This window comes from Lepidochelys kempii, chromosome 3, assembly GCF_965140285.1.
Source record: "Lepidochelys kempii isolate rLepKem1 chromosome 3, rLepKem1.hap1, whole genome shotgun sequence".
Classification (NCBI taxonomy): Eukaryota; Metazoa; Chordata; order Testudines; family Cheloniidae; genus Lepidochelys; species Lepidochelys kempii.
This window is the reverse complement of record NC_136382.1, coordinates 160,386,007-160,411,001: the sequence shown is the minus strand read 5'-3', so window position 1 is coordinate 160,411,001 and position 24,995 is coordinate 160,386,007. Positions and strand designations below refer to the sequence as shown.

General features: G+C 43.1%; 1 protein-coding gene across 2 annotated transcripts in view; it reads right to left on the bottom strand.

Annotated features, from left to right (window-relative positions):
- Nucleotides 1–5,536: 5,536 nt before the first annotated feature.
- The window catches only part of NVL (nuclear VCP like), a 70,882-nt gene continuing 51,423 nt past the window's right edge, over nucleotides 5,537–24,995 (bottom strand). The window contains exons 20-23 of one of the 2 annotated variants that reach the window (XM_073338759.1): nucleotides 22,250–22,326; nucleotides 18,932–19,020; nucleotides 11,627–11,697; nucleotides 5,537–6,685 (exon numbers count right to left, since the gene is read on the bottom strand). In XM_073338759.1, the coding sequence (XP_073194860.1) occupies nucleotides 6,641–6,685; nucleotides 11,627–11,697; nucleotides 18,932–19,020; nucleotides 22,250–22,326 (282 nt within the window). In that variant the 3' untranslated portion in view covers nucleotides 5,537–6,640. Of the gene's footprint in view, nucleotides 6,686–11,626; nucleotides 11,698–18,931; nucleotides 19,021–22,249; nucleotides 22,327–24,995 lie in introns of those variants that run through there. The other variant, XM_073338761.1, reaches the window with a different exon arrangement.

Below are 24,995 nucleotides of genomic sequence, written 5' to 3'. Positions count from 1 at the left end.
CAATTTAGGGTGCAGAAGAGGGTATGGGGTGCTGGCTCTGGGAGGGGGCTCCAGGCTGGGGCAGTGTTGGGGTGCGGGGGGGGGTCAGGGTGCAGGCTCCAGGAGGGGGCGCCGGGCTGGGGCAGAGTGTTGGGTTGCAGGAGGGGGGGTCAGGGCTGGGGCAGGGGTGCAGGAGGGGTACAGGGTGCTGGCTCTAGGAGGGGGCTCAGGGCTGGGGCTTGGGGTTCAGGAGGGGGCTTGGGTTGCTGGCTCTGGGAGGGGGCTCAGGGTGGGGCTTGGGGTGCAGGAGGGCGTTCCAGGATGGGGCAGTCTTGGGGTGCAGAAGGGGGGTGAGATTCCCCTGCTAAGGAAGGGGGTTGGTGTGCAGGAGGGGGTATGTGGTGCTGGCTCTGGGAGGGGGCTCAGGGCTGAGGTGCAGCCTACCGCCAGACATCACTTACCTCTGGCAGCTCCCGGTCAGCAGTGGGCGCAGCGAAGCTAAGGCACGCTCCCTGCCTACCCCGGTCCCACACCGCCCATGGAAGGGGCCAACGCGCTTCAGTGGCCCCTGGGGGGGGCACATGGCTCTGCGCACTGCCCCCTCTGCGAGCACCACCCCCCGCAGCTCTCCTGGCCAATGGGAGCTGCAGGGGCGGTGCTTGCAGGCAGGAGCAGCATACAGAGAGAGACCCCTGTTCCCTCGGGTTGGGGCAGAGTGTTGGGGTGCAGGCAGGGCCGGATTAACCTTTTGTGGGCTCCGTGGAAGCAATGGAGCATGGTGCGGGGAGGTCAGGCCCCGGATCAAGGGGCCAGCCAGAAGCAATGGGGCATGGCATGGCAGGGGTGGCCCTGCTCCACCCGATGCAAGGGCACTATTTACACACCAGCAGTTGCCAGACGCACAGTGGCCTGCCCGGCCCTGTGCTGCCAGCATACCCCTTCCCTTTGGGGGTGGGCCCATGCCACTCCACACAAGGCCCCCCCCCCAACACTCCTCTGACTCCCTATGGCCAGAGGCCTCCCAGACCCACTATTCCCAGCACTGCCACAGACCCACCCACAAATGCACAGCGCCCTGCACACCACCCCGCCCACAGCCCCACCACAACTGCCCAGCACCCCCCACAGAACCCCCACTCGCTAGTGCCCCAACACACAGAGATCCTCTCCGCCCTTTCATAGCCCAGCACACACCCCCTCGCCCCGGCTCCCCCCAGACCCACTCCCCCAAGCCCTGCCTCCCATCCGCACTCACCGACCCTGCTGGGAGGTGACTGTCTGCTGGGCTGAGCCAGCAGCACAGCCAGGGCTGCTCCCAGGACCAGCAATCGCGCCAGCCCTTCAGGAGTGGCACAATCAGCCAGGCCAGGACCTGTCCCGACCGGGGTCCCTCAAGACGTACTTGCCTGGAGGGGCCCAGCCAAGCCCTCCACGCTGTCTTCCCCCCGCACCTGGCTGAGACTGGCCAGGCTTCTGCACCAGTCCCAGGCAGCTCAGCTCCGGGGAGACAGGCAGGGCCCCACAGATGGTGGGAAGTAGAGACTGCCAGTGCAGCCAGGGGGCAGAGAGGAGCCCTCGGAGCAAGTGGTGGGCGGGGAGGAGCCAGTGTGGTCTCGGGACACAGCGCAGACGGAGCAGGCTGGGGCCCCTTCTGAGCATGGGCCCGGCTCCGTGGAGCCATTGTAAACCTGGCACTGAGTGCAGGAGAGGGTACAGGGTGCTGGCTCTGGGCTGGGGCAGTGTGTTTGGGTGCAGGAGGGGATATGGGGTGCTGGCTCTGAGAGGGGGTCTGGGCTGGGGCTTGGGGTGCAGGAGGGAGTTTGGGGTGCAGCTTCCTGCTGGGCAGCATTTACCTCCGTTGGCTCCCAGTCAGCGGCAGGTGCAGCGAGGTAAAGGCAGGCCTCTGTCTACCCTGGCCCCACACTGCTCCTGGAAGGGGCCAATGCGCCCTTGTAGCCCCTGGGGGAGGGGCAGTGGGCATGTGGCTCCGCGCGCTACCCCTCTCTTCAAGCACCACCCCCAGAGCTCTCCTGGCCCATGGGAGCTGCGGGGGCAGTGCTTGCAGGCAGGAGGAGCACGCAGAGGGAGACCCCTGCCGCCCCACCCCCAGGGCCACGCTGGCTCCTTCCGGGAGTGGAGCGGGGCCGGAATAGGGAGTGTGCCTTAGCAGCAGCCACACTGTGCCACCAGAGATTGCGACCGACCGGGAGATCTTCTAGGATCAACCAGTCGATCGTGATGGACCGGTTGGTAACCACTGCTCTAAAGTCTAATATGAGTTAGATTCAAATTTGGCAGTAGGTTTTCCCTTCGCAGTGCACCATGCCCAAGAAGAAAATATTCCAAAAGTTATTTCAAGTGGAAAAGACAAAGCTGTTCATCTGAGTATTTTAAATGGCAAAAAGAGGTAAGGACATATGAGGTAGATGGCTTAGCTAATTTTTGCTTTAGCGAGAAGATCTGGACTCCATGGTACCGAGTGCCGTGTAAACATCTCAAGCCCTAGTAAAATTAAAATTACTCTAGATCCAAGCGGGAGTGTGCATGATTTATTTTACCCCTGCCAAGCACATGGGAGTTGAGTGACTGATCTAGCTTATATAACTGGCTTTCCCAGTCCTGAGATCAATGCATGTTGTGATTTGCCACTTATGTTGGCCACAGCCTAGGTAGAATGCGTGTGTCAGTGTAGATTTCACAAGAGAGGGATACAGCAACATGTAGCTCCAGAAACATAACCATCATTGATTAAACTCAGCACAAGTAGAGTCATGACTTTTCAAGTCAGAATATCTAAAATTATAATTTCACACCTATAAACAAACCAAGTCTGGTGGGTTAGTTCACATTTAGGAGGCGACAATTTAGAGTAGATATAAACATCTGGTGGTTCACTTATGCCACAAAAATGGTATTACTAGTTGAATGTATGTTAGTTCTTCATTTTGGAGATTAGTTCCCAATGTGTAGGATAAAATATCCATATACAGTAAGCCCTGGAAAGGAGGACTATAAACACTACGTTTAGAATAATAAATTTAACTCAGTGATAGCGTGACAATTGCATTTTTATCTTTAAGCCTTAGCTCCAGCAATAAATAGGAAATTGGGAGTGACAGACGGACAATTTTAAAAAAATGGTTTGGTTACTTTTAATTGATTTATATAGTATGATTCATTCATTGTTTATTGCAGAAATGAAGGAAAGTAAAGTCACTGCCACAGTTGGTTTGCATTCTCTCAAAGTGAAGTGGGTAGTGGCATTAATACTTTCACAGCCAACACTGGCATGCACTTTCTTTGCAAGCAATCAACTCTTTCTCATAATACTGTAACCAGATGCTTCAGAGCTGCCTGTTTTGCTCCTGTTTCCTGCAAGGTTACACTGACATAGAACGAATACTGCTTCCTGCACAGATAACTTGGAGCTAATGGGCATTCTGACTTTCCATCAGAAAGGAACACATCTGCCAAATTCAGAGTCACTGTTTCCTTATAGCTAACCCCCTCTCCTTCTGCTCTTCCTGAGGTGTTTGGGGAAACAGAGCACCCATAATGTGCTATCAATTGTGTAGGGGAAAAGCTTATGACAGGTCTATTAATCAACAGTTTTACAGCTTCTCGTCTGGAAATATTTACTGTTCTAGGTTTCAGTGTTTTGGCAAGTAATTAATGATCAGAAAAGCATTTATATTTACTATGTGAGCCAGTCACGTATTTCCCTTACCATGCATCTGATTTAGCAGCGATAACTGCTCAGGCAAAGGGAGGAGGAGAGCATTTTTAAAGAGTGACATTGCTCAAGGACAACAATTGGAAAGATGTTTGCTTTAAATATTTCTCCTTATGAGCAAAATGTCTCCCTTTTAAAAAGGGGATTTTTCAGAAAATAGAAGAGAGCAATTTTGTTATTGAAGGGTTAAAATCCATTGCTGATGTAATAACCTGGTATATGGATTTGTGTACAGGCCCAAAGTCCAGAGTTTGGTCAAAAGGTCAAAAGCCTAGCACTAGCTAAAAGAAATCAAAATAACCAAAGAGAACCTTGCTTTTGCTAAAATATGGCCTCCTCCCACCTCCCTTTCCCAGGGACCAGTACCTGCCTTAAAACACAAATGAACTTAAAAAACAATCTTTATTGCCATATTCTTTCACTGTTTCTTTGCTTTTACCCCTAGATATGTATTTTTAAACAATCAAAGGAGCTACTTCATTCCTATAAACCCCAATTCAAAATTCAACAAATGTATTTTATACCAATACATTTATTAAAGTACTATTTAAATGTTAATTTATTAACTTAAGACCAGGGGCGGAGACACTATGTAACCTTTGACCATTGGCTACTGTGCTATCATGTCTTGCTGCTAGACCTATCCGGGGTTGTGGAACTGCCTACCCCGTCACTTTCCCCCGCCCATGGAAAATCCATATATTCCATTGTAATCAATTAACTAACAGTGTCTCTAAGCCTAATAAGCAAGGTAACACTCCGTCAGCACTGTACTTAATAAACTCCTGTGCTTAACCTCTACACGGTGTAAATTTATATCCTTTAGTTATGTAAAAATCAACATCCTTTTAGTTTTCGGTAATCCCTTCGAATGTAGGGGCTTGTCTACAAGAGGACACCCAGGAAAGTTCTGATGAATCAACTAAAGCTGAGAAGTTAATGAGCGAGACAAGGATATTAGACACACAAGATGGGTGAGGTAATATATATATATTTTTTTTAAATCAGACCTGAGGAGGAACACTGTGTAGCTCAAAAGTTTGTCTCTTTCACCAACAGAAGTTGGTCCCATAAAAGATATTACCTCACCCGTCTTGTCTCTCTAACATCCTGGGACCAACTTGGCTACAACACTGCAAACAATGTTAATGTGCGGAAATTAAAGTGCATTAACCCTGAGTGGACACACTCCCTCAGAAGGAAAGTGGGCGTAGCTGGTTGTAGCTTAATCCTCCCTTAATTTAGCCCATGCGTACATGGCAAGTTACGGTGCAGCAAACTGGGCTGCAACTCTACAGTGCACCACTTGCTGCACTACTTGTAACAGCCCATGTGGACACTGCTACACCGCAGTGAAAGTCCTGGAGTATGGCCCTGGCATTCGACATCCTGGCTTGCTGCACAGCAACACGTTGTGTAGACAAGCCCACATCTGTATTAGCTTCGCACTTTTAGTTAATTCATCTTAACTTTCCTGAGCGTCTCTGTGAAGACAAGCCCCATCATATTAGCTACTCAAATTAATGCTCCCTCTTATACTTGTTTCAGCTTGATCCTATAGGAAGGGAAGTTATGAGCCACCGTTCCCACAGAAAGCACTCAGCTTTCTGGATTACAGCTTCACTGCAGGAGCACAGCAAATAGTTTAGCTCAGCCTGGAAAAGAAAGGCTTATAAAACACAACTCTTATCTCCCTGGAGTGTTTAAAAACCAAACATTGCAGCACCAAGAACCCAACCTGATTATAAGGAAAAATGAAACTGGCTATGCTGATGTAATGTGCAAGCTAAGGAATATGAAAAGACCAAAGAGCAGTTTGATAAGTTGGCTTTCTAAAAAATTTGCTTTAATAAGCTAAGATCCTCTTAGAAACATACTGTAAACACATATGGGAAAGTTCTTTAAACGATACATATTTTTGAGAAAACTATTCAGATAATTTCAGCTGAGACATCTTGCTTGGCCCATATTGTAACAATGAGAAAATTCTACTTCAGAAGATTTGTCAGAATATGCTAAATTAAGAGTGATTCAAAATCATTAACAGAGATAGTAACGATAAGGCATAGTATCTTTCACTTTTTGCTTCTATTACTGATGTCACAATTTCTCCTCTCCTTGTTAAGAGGTACATGAACCCAGCTTGTTAGAGCATTTGAGACAGTAAAATTATTGCTCTTTTAAGGTGGAGCCCTCCTCCCACACACTATAGCAGCGGGCTGCAGACTTCCATTTCTTAATCCTTTGCATGAACCTTTAAAATTAACCATCTTTCAGTCCGAGGAGTTCCTTTTAATAAGATGAAAGGGAGGTTCTCAAGGGTTCTCAGTTATGATGGCACACACCCATCAAAACAGATCAGACCCAAATTTGGGAAGCGGGGGGGGGGGGGTAAAAATGATCCAATAGCATATGGCTCAACATCTTCTCAGCCCACTTACCTAGTTCTCTCCTCACAGAATGCAATGCTCTGAATAACAGAGCTCATCTTCTGAGAAGGTGCACTTTTCATGTACAACTGAAAATGAATTGTTTGAAAAGTCTAACGTTTTGAAGGGATGTTCATTATAGCTTCTCTGCCTGTTAAATAGTTCACGGGTTAACAGAGCACTGAATTTTAGAAATTGTTCTTCTATGCCTAAAAGTGTAGTTTTAAAATCAGAGGGTTGGTGAGAAGCAGAACTAGAAAGTCCCCATCTTACATTTTACTCTGTTTAACAATCCCAACTTAACCATTGTCAGAGTGGTAATTAAAACATGGCAGATTGCTGCAGATGCAGCACTTAGTAAAAAGTCAAATGAAACCATGGTCAAACTTCTGTTCCAGCTGTGTTTGAGGAGATACAATTCTAAGAGATCAGATGCTACCATTATGAGCCTCTTCAACAAAGCAGAATGACGGTCTCTTTCAGGAGTTGGCCAACTTTATCATTTGCTCAGCGACTGACGCAGCTCTTCATACATTGCTTGATCCTAACAATGACAAGTTAGGTGGGGAAAAAGAAAAGATACTTCAGCACAGCAAGAATGCATGCAATGTTTAAAGGTGACTTTATACACATTTTCCACTAGGAAAACTAAACAGAAATTATTTCTGTGCCTGGTGGCTAATATTTGGCTAAAATATTTACAAAAGAAAATCCAATTGGAGGCTAAAGAGGATCTCTTTTATGGGATTCACTTAAGACAAGTCACCAACAATCTGTAATTATTAACAGAAGACTCTGTTAGCAGAGTTCTTGTATAAGAAGTATAAGACACTGCCATGCTTGTCTGAGACCTTGTCTATGCACAGAACTGCACTGGTTTAAATTTAAGGTGTGATTTTGAACCAATTTATTTAAACATGCAAAGCCCTGTGCAGATAGGGTCTTATTCTGGTTTAAGAGCAATTTATTCTGGTTTAGTTTATGCCTATTCCCAATCCTAAACGGAAATGACAAAGACCATGCACACAGACAGGGTTTTGCCCTGGTTTAACGAAATCTGATTTAAATTACAGTTTAATTAGCTAAACTGTTATACTCTCTCATATAGACTGCTCCTATTCCTGATCTTCTTCCACAAGATGGTGCAGGATGGGGTGATGCAGCTAATGTCTATATTATTTGCCAGATCAAACTTATCTGGCTGAGTGGGAGCAGCAGTTGGAATGGGGTAAAGAATAAGGTTCAAAATGCACTTTTGCACTCCAAAACACCCTCACCACCAGAGAACAGGTGCCCTAAAATGTGAACAATTCAGCAGTTGTTTTATTGCATTATGTAACTCTACTACAGCATCACTTCACCTTATCTTTGGTTGCACAGCAACTAGCCAAAACAATCCCATTCCAGTCTTTACCAGTGTAACAAATAGGCAATTGTCCTACACGCTGCTTCGTCAAATATGTACTTCTCCAACCACTTGAATTCTTGCCTTTGGAGAGCACTTCTCAGAGCTTGTGCAGCATAGAAAGTGTTTAGATAAAGGCAACAGAAAGCACAGCAGAGAATTTCTTCTTGCCTGAATCTCTTGTGCTGGCCCATCCCACACACTAAAAGGAAAGGGAGCATTCACACCGATACTCTGTTCAGAGGATTTATTAGCTAACAGCCCAAGTGAACTTCAGGAAGGAACAAAGCTATAAGATAAGAATTCTACACACCCAGGCTAGAAACAGAGAATTTTTTTTTTTAAATTAGCATTACCATTTCCAATAAATTTCCCAGTTTTCTGCTGCAAGAATGGGACTCCTACTACCATCGTGCCATGTTAAAGAGGGTTTTCTGATTTACAAAGTGACCTTCAGCCTAATTCAGCTATTTGAAGTTTATCCCCTTAGTATATATAGAAAATATTTTATTTTCAACTAGTATGATTTAAAGGTGGAAGTCTAAACCATAATTAAGCAGTGGTTAGTGTCGCTATTGTTCCATTAGGAGCAGGAGAAGCAGCTCAGATCTAGCAAAGCTTTCCAAATGGAACGTAGAAAGTCATAATGCATTTTGGGGGGGGTAAAAGTTGGCTTTCTTGGGAATGTTCTACTGGAAGGCAGGGTACGGTGATTTTAATCAAAGAGATTTAAATCAACAAGCAGGAAACCTTGATTTAAATCATAAATTTTAATCTGGTTTTAAATTTGTACTTCTCAGTTGAGTTATTTTCTAAAAAAGGTTGATTCTCCCTGGTTGGTAACCATTAAAATATGTTCATTGGAAACTAAAAAATAGACTTTATACTAGAGTTGGTAATTTTTTGGTAACCAGGATACACTATATTTGCATACATTCATTCGAGCAATTATATAGCTTAACACACATTTATTCAGATTCTTAATTTTCACATTTTTATTGTTAGAAAGTGGTGAATTATGCATTTCTGATTTACTTGATTAATTTTTTTACCCTGATTTTTGTCAAATCCTACTTGGATAAAAATTGGAATTCAATTAAAAATTCAAATAGAACTGTAAAATTGTGGTTTTATTAGTTAAATGGAACTACTTTAACTGCGCTGAATACAAACAAAAAGCACGTCTATCAAACCATGTTTTGGATTTAATGTGAATTGATTATTATAAAAAGGAAGCAATGACTAGGCCTCCTAGGTGTTAGGGTAATATAAATAAATAATAATTATGTGTAGTTAGTGAATTGAAGTGATTGTTTCTGGTCACCATTGTCTTCACAATTTTAGACCCCATCCTCTCCCACCTAATAGATTTAAAGTGGAAAACAAGCTTTCCCTGTTTTTTCTACTCTCAATCAGTTTCTTAACTTTCAACGAGGTAGTCATTGAACTGAATTAGTGGGATAAACTGAAATGAAGAAAATACTCTCTTCTGCACATGTAGAAGAATCTACCACTATCAAAAGTTGGTTTAGCCTTTCAACAAACTCTAGTTCCAGGTACTTAGCCAGTGACTTCCATCAGTACAGTGGTCTGACTTTCTTTAAAATTCAGCAACAAATAGTTATTGCTTGAATATTATTTTTTATTTAATTTAAATGATTTTAATGCACTATAGTAAAGTTAGGTCTTAACATAGGTTATCATAATTTCAAATTTAATTTTAAATACGTTTTTGTAAAAGGTAAAATCTATTCAGCTAAAAAAAATCGATTTCAACAAAAAAAATCAATTTTTTATTTTTAAAAAAGGGATTTTTTTTTTAATCCACCTTGCTGGAAGGAGGGGCAAGTACAGTGAGCGAGACCAAACTGATCCCATCTCCTCCACTGCCTTCTGCTCACAGATCCAGACTGGTCCTGAATCCTCTTTGGCCAGAAACATAGTAAAACAGGCTGGGCAGGAACTGGCAGAGAGAGAGCAGCTTGAAGCTGGGCTGAGGAGAGCAGCCTCATTTACTGAGCTGAGGAAGGAAAGAGTGCTGGAGCAGGAAGCGAGGCAAAAGTAGAGGGAATGGAGAAGAGTAAACTTCGCTCCCACATTTAAAAACCCTGGGATAAAGAGTACTGTGTACAAGGGTTAATAATCTGTTAAATCTCCAGTGAAAGTACTATTTGCAGTCTAAAATAATGACTTTAAATCAGTACAAATATGCCAGGTGCATCCAGAGGCTAAGCACAACGTCAGTTCTGCCATTCGCTGAACACTGTTTAGAGAGATGTTCCCATTCTGCATTAGGACGAAACAGAGGACCCTTTCAAATTTTTTTTTCACAAAAAATGAGCGTGCGCAACAGAGTGACAGATTGATTCCAGTCCCTCTCCCCAGAATAGCCAACAGCCAGTTGGTTAGGGAACTTACGTGGGATGTGAGAGATCCAAGTCCCAGCTTAATGAATATTTAATTATTTACACAAAGTAAAACAGCACCAATAGGAGAGACAGAGAGAGAATCTGAGAAGGGACTTGGAACCTGGGTCTCCCACATTCCAAGTGAGTGCCCTAACCAATAGGCTACTGGCTATTCTGGGGCAGGTGTCTCTCTGGAACCAGAAACTTTATGGGAAGGTTTCTTAGGTCCAGGATGAAAGTTTCATCAAAGCGGATTCATTCTTGTGAAATGTCTTGGTTTTGATGACTCAGTATTTTCCAGCACAAAAAATGTTTAGTCAAAAAATTCCTAACCAGCTCTAATGAAATAAGGGTGGTTTACATAAACACTTAGTTTGTAGCAAGCTGGGTTGTAAATCTACCCTGCACAAGCCTGCCATGCAACTCCCCTGCCTCAAAAGCATGAGGATTCAGAACAGATGTCATTTTAGCCTAGGCAGGGTAACTGCAGTTACTGGTCTTATTCTTACAAGTACCAATCTTTTAAAGTCTTACTCAAGCCATTTACTTCCATATTATCCTGCATCAAGGAGTTTCACAGGTTAATACATATATTGACTACAGAAATTCATAGCTGAAAATAATGACATTTTTTCTTTGAGATAATATCCACCAGTAAAGGGATATTAGTTACCATGAGGGTATTAAGAAAATTTATCTAATCATTTTACACCTAGCACATTTTGAGTTTGAAGACAGTAGAAGAACGGGCTAATTTATTTTTAGCTCACAATCATACTGTAATGAAAGTGATTTCAATGCTTCATGACTTAAGTCCATAAAGCCAGCAAACACATGGAATCTTTCCAAGCCAGCAGACATGTGGAACCTTTCTATGAGAGGGGCCCTAAAGCAATAAAGGCACTATCTAAATTCCAAATAATTATCCTCTGGTCACACTGCATGAAATGAATGTTGAGAAGTAACGATAGTAAATACTCAACAAATTTACCTGCCATGCGTCAAAAAGAGAATGGTTCATGATTTGACCTTCCAAACATATGATCAAATTAGATGTTGACTTATAAAAGCATGAAAAGGCTGATAATCAGGAAGAAGAAAAAAAGCAATTGCTTTTTCTTATTACAGCGTCTTATCTCAAGACAAAGATGTTATCTTTACATATTACGCTGTACTGAGCTTTTTTTTTTTTTTTCCCCTCCATTCAGTAGGTGCATGCATGGTGGAAGCAAAACATAATGCAACCACAAGACTGGTCTGTGATCTCATCAGATCTCACAAGCTTAACAGTATCTTTAGAGTCAGTTCTTGGATTGGAAACTTCCTTGAAAAATCCAGGATGCTGCAGAAAATGATGTTAAGGAGGTATACTTCCCTAAGCCAGTACTGAACTCTCTCATCACTGTGGTGCTGGAAGAGCAATAATCTTTCTGGATGAGACTTAAAACAGAGAACTTAAAATGCTTGAGTTCATTTATGAAAACTGCCATGGGATCTTTTAGAGTATTAACCCAGATGTCCTGAACAGATTCAAAACACAGTAAATATATTCTGACTTCAGTTCTTCTCACCAGTTTCTAGTGACTATAGCATTCTTCACTTCCTATCCTCAACTGGCTTTGTGTGATGTTAAACAATATTCACTGACCCACAATTTTATAGCTTCTCTTACCTTTCTTGATATAGATGATTTCACTTTCTTAAATGCTTCTTCAAAGTATTTTCGGCTAATCTTGATTTCTCCTTAAAAAGAACACCATACAATGGACTTAATGACTATGATTTACCCCCAATTCAGTATATAAAACACACACCCACATACTGCTTTCCAAATAACTTCCAGACTGCCATTAGTGACAATATCTCAAGTCTTTGCATTTGACTAACTGCTTGGTCTATTCTGCGTAACTGGCTGAGGTCTGAGCCACAGGCTTTATGAACTCCTGAATTTCAATATCATGTCTAATACAGACTCTGTGATCTTGAGCAAGTCCCTTCCATCAGTTACACCATCAGCAAAATGGAGATAATACTTACTTACCTCACAAGGTTGTTTTAGGTATCACTGTTCGCAACTACAGATTAAGGGCTTGATTTTCAAAGTAACTGTAGCTCCCATCAAATTTAGCTAGAATTCAAGGTGCTCAACACTTCCGAAAACAAACAACAAGCAAGCTCTGGTCTACATCCGATGAAGTGAGCTGTAGCTCACGAAAGCTCATGCTCAAATAAATTGGTTAGTCTCTAAGGTGCCACAAGTACTCCTTTTCTTTTTGCAAAGACAGACTAACACGGCTGTTACTCTGAAACCAGCTAAAACTTAAGTCATCCTAGCTACTTGACTCCTGGGTGTGAAAACTTCATACCTTGAGACACATAGTTAAGCTGATCTAAGTCCCAGTATATACACCACTACGTTGCTGGAAGAATTCTTTCTTCAACTGAGCTACAGCCTTTTGAGGGGATGGATTAACTGCACTGAGGGACAAAACCCTTCCGTTGCTGTAGCAAGCGTCTATGCTATAGGAGCACTGCTGCAGTGCCTTAGCTGTGCCACTATAGCCTCCATAGTGTGGACATGCCCCGACTTGCTAAAGATCAAAGAGAAAATCTATGACAGGGCTAGCTTCAGAAGTAAGGGCTCCTCATTTTCAGTCCTACGCTCTCATCAGATTACATATTATACACATATTGGGTTTTTTTTTTTTTTTTACATTTAGGAAAAAAAACTTTCAACAACATTCCAAGTATTCTACACAACCCCCAGGCAGTTCAGCTCATCCCAGCACCATATTGACATTGTTTGGCACTCTCCAGCACCCAGGCAACCGCTTACCCATGTCATCACCCACCCAAACTTGCATAATCTGTATGCATATCAGGCTGTTTCTTTTTCCAGCACTTCCATCCAGAAATTACATGAATAAATAATTAGACTTAATGAGTCTTAAACACAGCCTTTGAGATAACAGGTCTATTGGGAAACTGAATTTCATTCCAAACAAATGGAAAAGAAGTGTGCATTGTTCAGCTCTCACTAGGAAACATAATATATGTGGATTTAATAGACAACAGGATCAAATCGGTACATAGATTTAGTACAACTATCTATCATGCACATAGGTAAGCTTCACATCAGACGTGCTGAATGTACCAGAATGTGTGTTTTTAAAAAACTTTGGTGATTGCTTTATTATGTATTTCATTAAGACACTTTCAGCTTCACTATCCTGCACCACCACTTTTCATGCTGTACTTTTGTTTTTGGTTTTTTTTGGTAAAACAGAGGACTTGAACATCTAGTCCTGTCAATCCAGGACTTCTCATGAACATAGTTAACCACTGTGGGTTTATTTAATGTAAGTCAGTAAAAATGTTGGTTAAAACTATAGCCACCACTAGAGCAAGATTCCACACAGATGGGGCTCAGGTAACGATGATATCTCTTCCAGAAAGGTAAAGTAAAATCTAGCTCAGCATTCCTCCACCTCATCCCCTCTTTTATACCACACAGACAAACATCTGGAAACTCCCTGTGACTGACTCAGAGTGTGTCATGGGGAACACACTGAATTATCGAGAGATCTGTAAGCATTTCACGCTAAATTAATTCTAAGCCATGTCAGGTCCACAAGTCCAACAAGCAATAGTATAAACATCTCCAATTTACTGTGCTGTTGTGACCCAAATGTTTACTTCAGCGTTTTCAACAGTTCAATAGACCAGAATTCCCTTTCAATGGGTTTCAGTATCTATCTTACTGACAGCAGCAGGAGCATTTGATAGGCACCTATAATAGCTTTAAAAAATAAGTAAAATGCTAGAAATACAGATCATCAGATTAATATCTTAAAAGGTGGTCAACTAAGGTTTTACAACACTAGAAACTAGTATTTTTACTTTGAACAGGAGAAATCACCTCTAGGGCCTCATCTACATTAATTAAAAAAACCAACAAAATTTTTCACTTACTAACTGCACCACATTATAGCAATAGTGGGATTTTTAAAATCCCCTAATGTAGACAAAGCATCTGAGGGAGAGGAGAGTATTCCTGTTTCCATGGCCCATTTAATTCATGGTCTTTATGCAGAGACTCCCAAAGGGGCCAATCATCATGGTGGTCCCTCCACAATGTGGACACTTGTCTGCTAAGAAGGGCAATAAAAATCAGATTCATTTAATAAAAGCCACCAAAATAGCACTTGGACAGCAATGACTTTTGGTCCCTAATTGACCCAGAATGGAGTCATACCTGTGACCTGGAGATGGTAGGCCACACATTAGATAACACCTCAGTTATCTGTATGTGCTCAATAGTCTGCCAGAGCTCCAAGTTTGATCTGAATGCTTTCTCTAACTAGTAAAGCTTGGAAGAGGCACTGAACCTGTAACAACAGCCTGGCCTCCTGTACAATTCCTGGATCAGAGAAACACTTGAGTAAACCTGAGGTCCAGCAAAAATGACTACCTACATCTAGCAGACAGATGGCAGATGCACTGTTTGATACATGCCCTTGTCTACAGTCAGACATAAAGAGAGGCCTAAATCCAAACCTGGGAAAACGAGAGAGAATAATGCAAATAATAAAAATGGTAATAGAGTACAATACTAGCTAGACACACCAGTTAGGACAGCGGCCCAACTGTGCTGTACAAAAACATAGTAAAAGACTTTCTTCACCCTGATGATTTTAGAATCTAAGGAAAGTTACAATGATCTAAGGCAGGGGTCAGCAACCTTTGAGAAGTGGTGTGCCAAGTCTTCATTTACTTACTGTAATTTAAGGTTTTGCGTGCCAGTAACACATTTTACATTTACAGGCGCCGGCGGCTGGAACCCCAGACGGAACCCCAGACCAGTAATGGGCTCAGCCCACTGCCAGTGTGGGGTTCCGGCCGCTGGCCCCTGCCAGCCGGGGTCCCAGTCACCAACCCCGCTCAGCCAGCTGCCGGGCCGGGGTTCCATCCATCCAGGCCAGCAGTGGCCTGAGGGGGGCTGGCAGCCGGGACCCCAGACTGGCAGCAGGCTGAGCCACTAAAAATCAGCTCATGTGCCGCCTTTGGCACGCGTGCCACAGGTTGCCAACCCATGCTATATGCAAAGGCATGAATTTAAACTGATATAGTTATACTGGTACAAGCCCTCCCATGCAGACATTCTTATTTCAGTATAAGAGGCCTGTTAGGATATAGATATTCAGGCCTGTCTATAAAGGCCTATACTCTAAGAATTTAGGTGTATTCTTATCACTTGGCTAATTATAGAGGTATAAAAGAAAGAATCAAAATCACTGTCTGCTGGTGTAAGGGCCTTCTCTTACTGTGACAGTCTGAGGCCCTGTTCTTAGGCTAAGGTTTTGGCTAAGCAGCAGAGGCAGCCATAAGCTAGGAAGCGAACAGTCACATCCTCACATTCCAAACTAGTCACATTGAAATAAGGTGCTATTGGGCTGTTAGGCACTATCAGGACAGGATTGTATTCCTATCACCTTCAGAGAAAGGGAAGTGCCTAGAAAATGTAAAAGGAAACTTAGTTTGATAGCATCCTGTCTGGCAAGAACTCACTTATCAATAGCTGGGATGTGAAATCCTCACTTCTGTATTGTTTTGTCATTATAGTTCCCACTTTGCTATTGTTTGTCTGTATAATCTCTCTGGTTCTGTGATTGTTCCTGTCTGCTGTATAATTAATTTTGCTGGGTGTAAACTAATTAAGGTGATGGGATATAATTGGTTACATAATCATGTTACAATATGTTAGGATTGGTTAGTTAAATTTCAGGAAAATGATTGGTTAAGGTATAGCTAAGCAGAACTCAAGTTTTACTATATAATCTGTAGTCAATAAGGAAGTGGGTGGGTGTGGGTGGGAGGGGGTGGGAGGGTGAGGGAAATGGGAGCAGGGAATGGGGGTAAGAAAATTGGAATCATGTTTTGCTAAAGGGGGAAATGGGAACAGGGAATGGGAGTAAGGAAGTTGGAATCATGTTTGGCTAAGGGTAGGAATGGGAACAGGGACACAGGTGTAAGGCTCTGTGGTGTCAGAGGTGGGAAGGAGGATACTAAGGAAGGAAACTGGAATCATGCTTGCTGGAAGCTCACCCCAATAAACATCAAATTGTTTGCACCTTTTGGACTTCGGGTATTGTTGCTCTCTGTTCATGCGAGAAGGACCAGGGAAGTAAGTGGGTGAAGGAATAAGACCCCTAACGAGGCCCTTTTTGGGTTTATCTTAAGTCACTTGGGGAGGGGCTTAAGGAGTTTAGTAATGACTAATCCGAGATTGTCTTTAGAACTCAAGAACAAAAAAGGTAAACCAGGACAGTTTAATTTTGTTTTTAACTTTTAAAAAAAGTATCTGTTTTCCCACCATCATCATTAAGCAGCTGAAGGTCCCAATAGACCCTACTACATTTTTATACTACTCATCACTATGGTATCGGACCCACATTCAAACAATTATCTAATCTTGCATGCAAACTCCATGGGAAATATACCATCCTTGATCTGATAGACACTGGAGAATTATTGTCCTTGCCAAGATTTCACTTTGAAAGACAGGGGAGCAAAGAGACCTGATTTATTGTCACTGAGATTATCATGATGCAATCAGACAAAAGCCCATTTAAACTGAATAATTATGTATATAGATTTATTTTATTGTTGAAGTTACTTTCTGTCTCCAGTGATACATTAAGAAATGTCAAGATGATATGCCAGCAGGAGAGAAATTTCTTCTCCATTGCTTATCGCTAGCCACATAGGTGATTATTTTATTTTTATTTATTTATTTTACAGAGCAAGAGAAATATTTAAGAAATGCTAAAGAATAAGTGTTACCTTATTCTCTTTCACAGCATACAGGTTGATGAAGGACAGAGAACACCCTGGGGACAGATCTCTCTCCCCCTGCCCCCCACACCAAACGATTTCCCCCAACCCAAAACAGGTAGACAGGACAAATGCATTTTCAATTAGATCTTGAAATGAAATCAAATAAAGGCTGGATTTGCCTTTAAGGCTCAGCATTCCAGCATGGGTGCACAACCTTTGCAGCCCCAATACATCTGGAACCACAGCTGCTGCTACACCCTTTTACAGGACATAGCATGTGCTCCTTCTCAGGGGAGGCCTGCTTTGCTGACCAGTGCAGAAGGTATGTGGGCCATTATTCCGCTTTCCTTCTGAAGAGGGCAACGGGAGCTAGCCTCAAGCAGTCATACTCCCTGGTGCAAAGACTGGATCTCTATTAGGCTCCTGTGCAGGGGGCTCAAAGGGGATGTGTGTGGAAGTACTTTACACCTCCCTTTTTAAAGTACTTTGAGATCTACTGATGAACAGTTCTATATAAGACCGAGGCAGGGATGGGCAAATTTAAGGTAGCAAAGGCCCAAAAAATCCACTAAAACTCTTTGGCAGGCCATACATTTTTTAAAAGCCGCCATGTAGTTCATAACGCAGAAGTGCTTCCTACAATACAGTATGTTAACATACAATTAACCATGTGTTAACAGTGTAAAACCTCAGTATTCTCATATATAAAATCCCCTTCGAGCACAATCTTTAAGAGAAATACTAACATGCAGTTCTATTAACTTAGTATGACAGAAGGTGAGTGGGGCTAGACAGAAATTAGATTAGAAAAATGTCACAATTCATAGCCACTGAAACCACAGAATGGTTGTCAGATAGTGACCGCACAGGGATTTTTTCATTCCAAATGTGAAGTTATCCTCTAAAATGTATTCTACCTGCCCCTAAGAACACCAGAAATTACAAATTATTTTAGGTCTTTGGATTAAGATCTTCTAAAAAGGCTTAAAAATGCATTTCACACAATCCCAGACTATATACTAAACAACTAGACTTGCATAGTGCAGGAAGCAAGCCAAAGGCTCTGAGGCACCAGAATTCCACTTGAATTTTTATGACCCTATTGCTATTACAAGTAATACCCAAGGTAACTATAACAAAGAAATTAGAGGAAAAACCCTCCATTTTTACGTTGTGCCTTTCACAGCACTTTATATAGAATGAATTTCAGTTTCCCTGTTCAGTCCAATTAGTTTTCCCTGTTTGTGGGGGATTGCACAGCAAGAGGGGAGGAAAAAAAACATTTTTTTAAAAACAGGAAAATGTGATTTTAAAACTACAAAAATTGGTAGAGGGACTTATGGGCAGATGCAGTACTTGGAACAACTTAACTCACTGTTGAAAAAGACCAGTATTCCAATTGATGGTGTCCCTTTAGTGACAGCTCTTCTATTAGTATTCTGAAAAATTTAAAAACTTTTATTTGGCCAGAACCAATGAGAGATGAAAGGTGTTCTGCTCCTCATGTCAGTTTTATTTGAGAGCACACAGCATGTCAGAATTGGGTTTTGCACAGAGGAAGGTTAAAACACATATCCATTCCCTGGGAAAAGCATAGTAATCAAAAATATTTTCCCAAGCCCAAAAAAGAGACTCATCTTCTCCCAAGACCAAACAATTTCTGGCCCAAGTATTCACAATTACATGTGTGCAATTTACATGTGCAAGCACCACATCTGCTCTATCAAAATGGATAATCCTTCATGCAAGGGACCAGACAATTTCACAAAGTACCTTAGTCAGATTGATTACAATAAATATTTGAAAATTAGGCCTGCAACTCCATGCCCAAATTTGAATTTCTAATACTACTCAAGCTTTTAAGCAAAAGCCCAGTTTCTAATAAATTTAACTTCAGCATCTTTACTGGAAATCCATACTCGTACACCTATTGTATTCACCACTATCTCTTAAAAGCAATGCCTCCTAAGGGTTATGTTTATATCTTTTCTCAACAGAAACCTTCCCACCTAGGTTTGGTTGGCCCAGTATCCTCCAAGAGTTCAAGCAGATTATGTTTATGACTTTTAACTAGTTTAACTACTTTCACCACTTAATCGTCTTCCCACTGTTCCATTTAGACTTTATATGCTTGTCTTACCTTTCTTGCTCTTCCCATTCTGTAGGGCCATTTCCTGTCTCAAGGCACAAACTGAAGCTTCACGCACTAGAGCAGAAAGATCTGCCCCCCTAGAGACAGATACAAATAGAATGGATCATTTTAGGATACATTTCTATCCATCATCTCTATTTGTGATGACATACATACAGCCAGGAGAATGCAAAAGATGCAGAGAAAGTATAAAAAGTGTATTTGTTTAAAAAAAATTGTTGGTTATAAAAAGCATCTGAAATCAAGTGGTGATCAAGGTGAGTTTAAAGATCTACTTCTCTCAGTAATTTACACACCTTGGGGTTGGGAATGCAGAAAATAGAGAATTTGGTACAAAGGTTATATATGCTTCACAAAAAACAATAGTTGAGTTAGATTCACTCAGAGGATCCTATATCACTTGGAAGATTATAAACTACAGTGCATTTGATCCTGAATAAACCTGACACAGAGACAAGAGGAGGGAACAGCTGGCTTATTGATTCTTCACTGAAATGTGCACTCTTGAGAACCACCTAATGCATCCAGAGTAGGTATTTCAGACATTAACTTTGGCTCTGAATTTATTTTGTAGACAAGAACCAAGTACAGCAGCCGTTCCTAGCTTTTTTTAAGTCAGAGTTGCATCTCACAATGGATTGGCACCTGGACATTCCCTATCCCCATGCAACTGTTGTTGTTCTCCAGGAAAGAGGGGAACAGGGCAGCAGTTATGCTGTGAGAAGCTGAAGGCCAGGTATGAAAATCATCAGAAGTATACCTAGAAATTGCTTTGGAAACCCAGATATGTACGTAGATCAGAAATGTTTAGGAAGACGCTATTAGGTTTATTTCTTTTATTTTGTAAGGCTTGTGAACTCCTCTGTGCTAACCCCAGATTGCTTTTGTTTTGCTTGTAACCTTTATGCTGAACCTCAAGAGAGCTATCTTGATGCTTAATTTTTGTAATTGTTTCTTTTAAGATCTAGCAAAAAGCCTAAGTTCCAGATGTGTTTCCCTTCTTTTGGGGTTTAATAAAATTTACCTTTTTTAAGAACAGGATTGGATTTTTGTGTCCCTAAGAGGTTTGTGCATACGTTATTTAATTGGCTGGTGGCAACAGCTGATTTCCTTTGTTTTTTTTCTCAGTTCTTCCCAGGAAGAGGGGTGAAGGGCTTGAGGGTACACCACAGGAAGAAATTCCCATGTTTTCCTTCCTGGGTTCTCAAAAGGGGGGTTTTCTTTTTGCACTTGGGTGGTGGCAGCATCTACCCATCCAAGGTCAGAGAGAAGCTGTGACCTTGGGAGTTTACTACCAGTCTGGAGTAGCCAGTATTAATTTTAAAAATCCTTGCGGGCCCCCACCTTCTGCACTCTAAGTGCCAGAGTGGGGAATCAGCCTTGACATGGGCTTGTACTCTTCACTTTGCTCTCTCCCCAGGCTTCACCTCCTCTCCTTTATTTCATTTTCCACCAGCTGAGCCTGGCAGGCCACCAGCTGCCTTGTGTTATATCTTTTAACCCCACTGGAATTACCAAGCACTTTTTTCTGATCACGCCCCCACCTCCTTACCAACAGCTGGGACCAGGAAAAGTGGGAGCCTGTGCTCATTTAAAGTATTGTCAAATAACCTTGCTTGTGGGAGCTATTATAGACTGGGGTTATGTCTGGGTCTAACTGGGAAACACGTGTTGTTTTGTGACCTCCATTTTGTGATCATAATAATCATTGTGACTTTCACTTGGCAATGCAACTTCCAGATTGGATTAAGACACCCACATGGGGTTGAAAACCATTCTAATCCTGACAAGGTCAGTCTGTCCTGGACATAGTGTCCTCATGCTATGGTGGGGGACACCACCACATGCAAGTGGACCAGACTAAGAAGATGGAAGCTAGGACGGGCTGCCTGGCCTAGGGCCACTAACCAGCCCTCAGACTAATAGGGGGAGGAGGGGGGTGAGATCAGAGCAGGAGGGCTGTGTTATTTTCCAAAGATCCGTAACTCTCAAGTGCTTTCAAGAGTAAAAGTATCTGTGGTAAAGAAACTCTTTTGTTGGGTAGGAAATTGGTACATCAATTTTTCCATAACAACCACCTCCCTTTAAAAACAAAAACCATTCATCTGCAGCTGGACTTACTTAAATAATTAAACAACTCCCTTCCTGAGCCTGTGTTCCTTGCTTTAATGCCATAGTGTCCCAGAAGGGTTTCATTAGCTTACCGAGCTCCCACAGCCAGGTGGGCTCTAGTGGAGAACATGTCTAAGCAACGTGGGCTCAGAAGGCTGTGGCACCAGTTCTGCGGGCTCAGACACCTGGATTGCTGGGTTCCACTGTGCAAGAAAGGTGTCAGACATGAAGTCTGCACTAGGGAGTGTGCCTGAGAGACCCAGAGCTAAGAACAGTGATCAGTCAGGACCCAGAACAAGGGGGCTTAGAAGTACATGGGCCGGGGATTGGAATTGATTTACAGCAGCACTTCCAGAGGGGGAGACTGGGCCAAGTTGTAACAGGAGCACCCAGCACCCTCATCTTTTATTTATAAATACACATCCATCTCATAGAGTTAGATTCACTGCTAGAAAGGATCTGATAAGTTTCTCAGCCCTGAACTTTCATCCAGGATCTCATCTCACATCTTGAATACTGCAATATCCTTTTCCTCTGGCTTTGACAAATGCAGTCTTGCCACTCGGATATCCATTCACAATGCTGCTGCAGAGATGACTTTTCTATCTTTTGTCACTTTGACCACATCACTCCTCTCCACACATCCTTCCATTGACTCCCCCTTCTCTATTGCATCCGACAAACTGCTTGTCTTCACTTTCAAGGCCTTTAACAAACTATCCCCGCTCTACCTATCATCTCTCATTCACTTGAGACTGTGATGCCAGCTTTCTTTGCCCAACTGTTAAATTTTCAAATAAGCACCGTTGCGTGCTCTCCAATGTTGCCCCTCATGCTTCGATGGAGCTTCCCATAAATATCTGCAAAGCCACCTCATTATCCTTCAACACTCTCCTTAAAACTCTCCTTTCCCATGATGTCTACAAAAAACCACCACCACACCCTGGCAACAGTTAGGCCACCAATACACTACCACCAGACTATTGTGTAGGAAGAGGAAACCTGTACCATCTACAACGTCTTAGAAAATCCCTGGAAAAACTTCAAGTGTAAGTGACAGAAATAGAGGGAAAGGCGTTTGAACCCTGAGAGTCAGCAAGTCCAACGTTCCTGTTAATAATAATGTAAAACACATTAACATGAGTAAAACATTTCTCACTGCATGCATTAGAATTAAAAATAGAAGACACTCACGTATAGCAATCACAACGCCGATCATAAGCAATTTCTTCAAGGTTTACATCAACATCCAAAGGGGGTCGGGTACCATCCTAAGGAGTTGGGAGTGATGGGAGAAGAAAAGAAATGGTATTTTTTTAGAAATAAGAAACCTCCAAAGTGACTATCACACAAAGATCATGTGGTCAGGCTGTACAATTTCCTGATTAGCGGGGGATTAGTACACCTCAGAAATGGACAAGAATGAAGGTCTGCAGAACCATTTGACACTGAATTGATTCAGAAAACGATGCTGAATTCTAGTGCTGATGCTCGATGAGTCAAGTTCAGCATTACCCTTACAGAGAGGAGGAGGACTGTCCAATTATGCTGTTCACAATTCAAGAAGAATGTTGAAAAACTGGAGAGGATTCAGAGAAAAGCTACAGGAATACAGGATGGGAAAACATGATTTATAGGGAAAAACTCAAGGAGCTCAATCTATTTATCTGATCACAGAGAAGGTTAAGGGGTAACTTGATCACAGTCTACAAGAACGTGGGCCACAGAAATTTGATAATTGGAGTGCTCTTCAATCTAGCAAACAAAAGTATATAACAAGATACACAGGCTGAAAGTTGAAGCTAGACAAATTCAGACTGAAAATAAGCTGCAAATTTTTAATAGTAAGGGTAATTAATCACTGAAACAATTTACCAAGGGTTGTACTGGATTCATCATCACTGGAAATACTTAAATAAAGATTCCCTGCCCCCCCCCCCCATATGTGCTGTATTTCAAACAGGAATTCAAGGAAATTAAGCAGGAAGTCAGAGATAATCACAGTTGTTCCCTTTGGTCTTGGATTAATGTAAAGCAGGGGTGAGCAAACTACAGCCCACTGGCTGCGTCTGGCCAGTCAGACATTTTAATCCAGCCCTTGAGCTCCCACCAGGGAGTGGGGTCAGGGGCTTGCCCCACTCCATGCATGCTGTGGCTCTGCGTAGCTCCCAGAAGCAGCAGCGTGTGCCTCCTCCAGCACCTATGCGTAGGGGCAGCCAGGGGGCTCCACACACTGCCCCTGCCCCAAGCGGCACCCCCACAGCTCCCATTGGCTGGTAACCACAGCCAATGGGAGCTGCAGGGGCAGCGCCTGCAGACGGGGCAGTGTGCAGAGCCACCTGGCCGTGCCTCCACTTAGGAGCTGGAGGGAGGACAAGCTGCTGCTACCAGGAGCTGCTTGAGGTAAGCGTCACCCAGAGCCTGCACTCGACCTCCTCCTGCGCCCCGACCTCCAGCCTCAGCCCTGATCCCCCTCCCATCTTCCGAACCACTAAATCCCAGCCTGGAGCACCCTCCTGCACCCCAAACTCCTCATACCCAGCCCCACCCCACAGCATGGGCCCCAACCCCCTGCCCCAGCGGAGCCCCCTCCCATACCCTGAACTCATTTCTCAGAGCCCTCATCCCTCCCAAACACCTGCCCCAGCCCAGAGCCCCCCCCACACCCCAAACACCTCATCCCCAGCCCCACCCCAGAGCCCGCCCCCCCAGCCAGAACCCTGACCCCGCCCCCCCACTCCAACCCCCAATTTTGTGAGCATGCATGGCCCGCCATACAATTTCCATACCCAGATGTGGCCCTCAGGCCAAAAAGTTTGCCCACCCAGATATAAAGTGTTACAGAACTATGTCTCTACTTCCTCTCCTCCTTTATACAGATATTCTTAAAGCACGGTGTAAGGTCAACAATGTTGGTTAGCCAAATGTTTTCCAGCTTTATTTAAGAGAAATTTTTCTGGGGAAGAAGTAGACTGAAATCAAATAATGGAGAAACATATGCAGCATAGTTGTAGCCATGTTGGTCCCAGGATATTAGAGAGACAAGGTCGGTGAGGTAATATCTTTTATTGGACCATTTTCTGTTGGTAAGAGAGACAAGCTTTTGAGCCACACAGAGCTCTTCTTATCATAGAATCATAGAATATCAGGGTTGGAAGGGACCTCAGGAGGTCATCTAGTCCAACCCCCTGCTCAAAGCAGGACCAATCCCCAATTAAATCATCCCAGCCAGGGCTTTGTCAAGCCTGACCTTAAAAACTTCTAAGGAAGGAGATTCTACCACCTCCCTAGGTAACGCATTCCAGTGTTTCACCACCCTCCTAGTGAAAAAGTTTTTCCTAATATCTAACCTAAACCTACCCCACTGCAACTTGAGACCATTACTCCTTGTCCTGTCATCTTCCACCACTGAGAATAGTCTAGAACCATCCTCTTTGGAACCACCTCTCAGGTAGTTGAAAGCAGCTATCAAATCCCCCCTCATTCTTCTCTTCTGCAGACTAAACAATCCCAATTCCCTCAGCCTCTCCTCATAAGTCATGTGTTCCAGACCCCTAATCATTTTTATTGCCCTCCGCTGGACTCTCTCCAATTTTTCCACATCCTTCTTGTAGTGTGGGGCCCAAAACTGGACACAGTACTCCAGATGAGGCCTCACCAATGTTGAATAGAGGGGAACGATCACGTCCCTCGATCTGTTGGGATACTTATGCATCCCAAAATGCCATTGGCCTTCTTGGCAACAAGGGCACACTGTTGACTCATACTCGTCCACTGTCACCCCTAGGTTCTTCAGGCCTGGGAAAGGTATTTCCAGTGTCACAGCTAAACGAAAGGTGGAACAGATTGTTTAGCATAAGTAGCACATATTCTAAGAAACCATTCAAGGTAGAGTAGCCTGTTAACAGCTCTGCAGTCCTAGGACAAGAAGAGGCAGTTA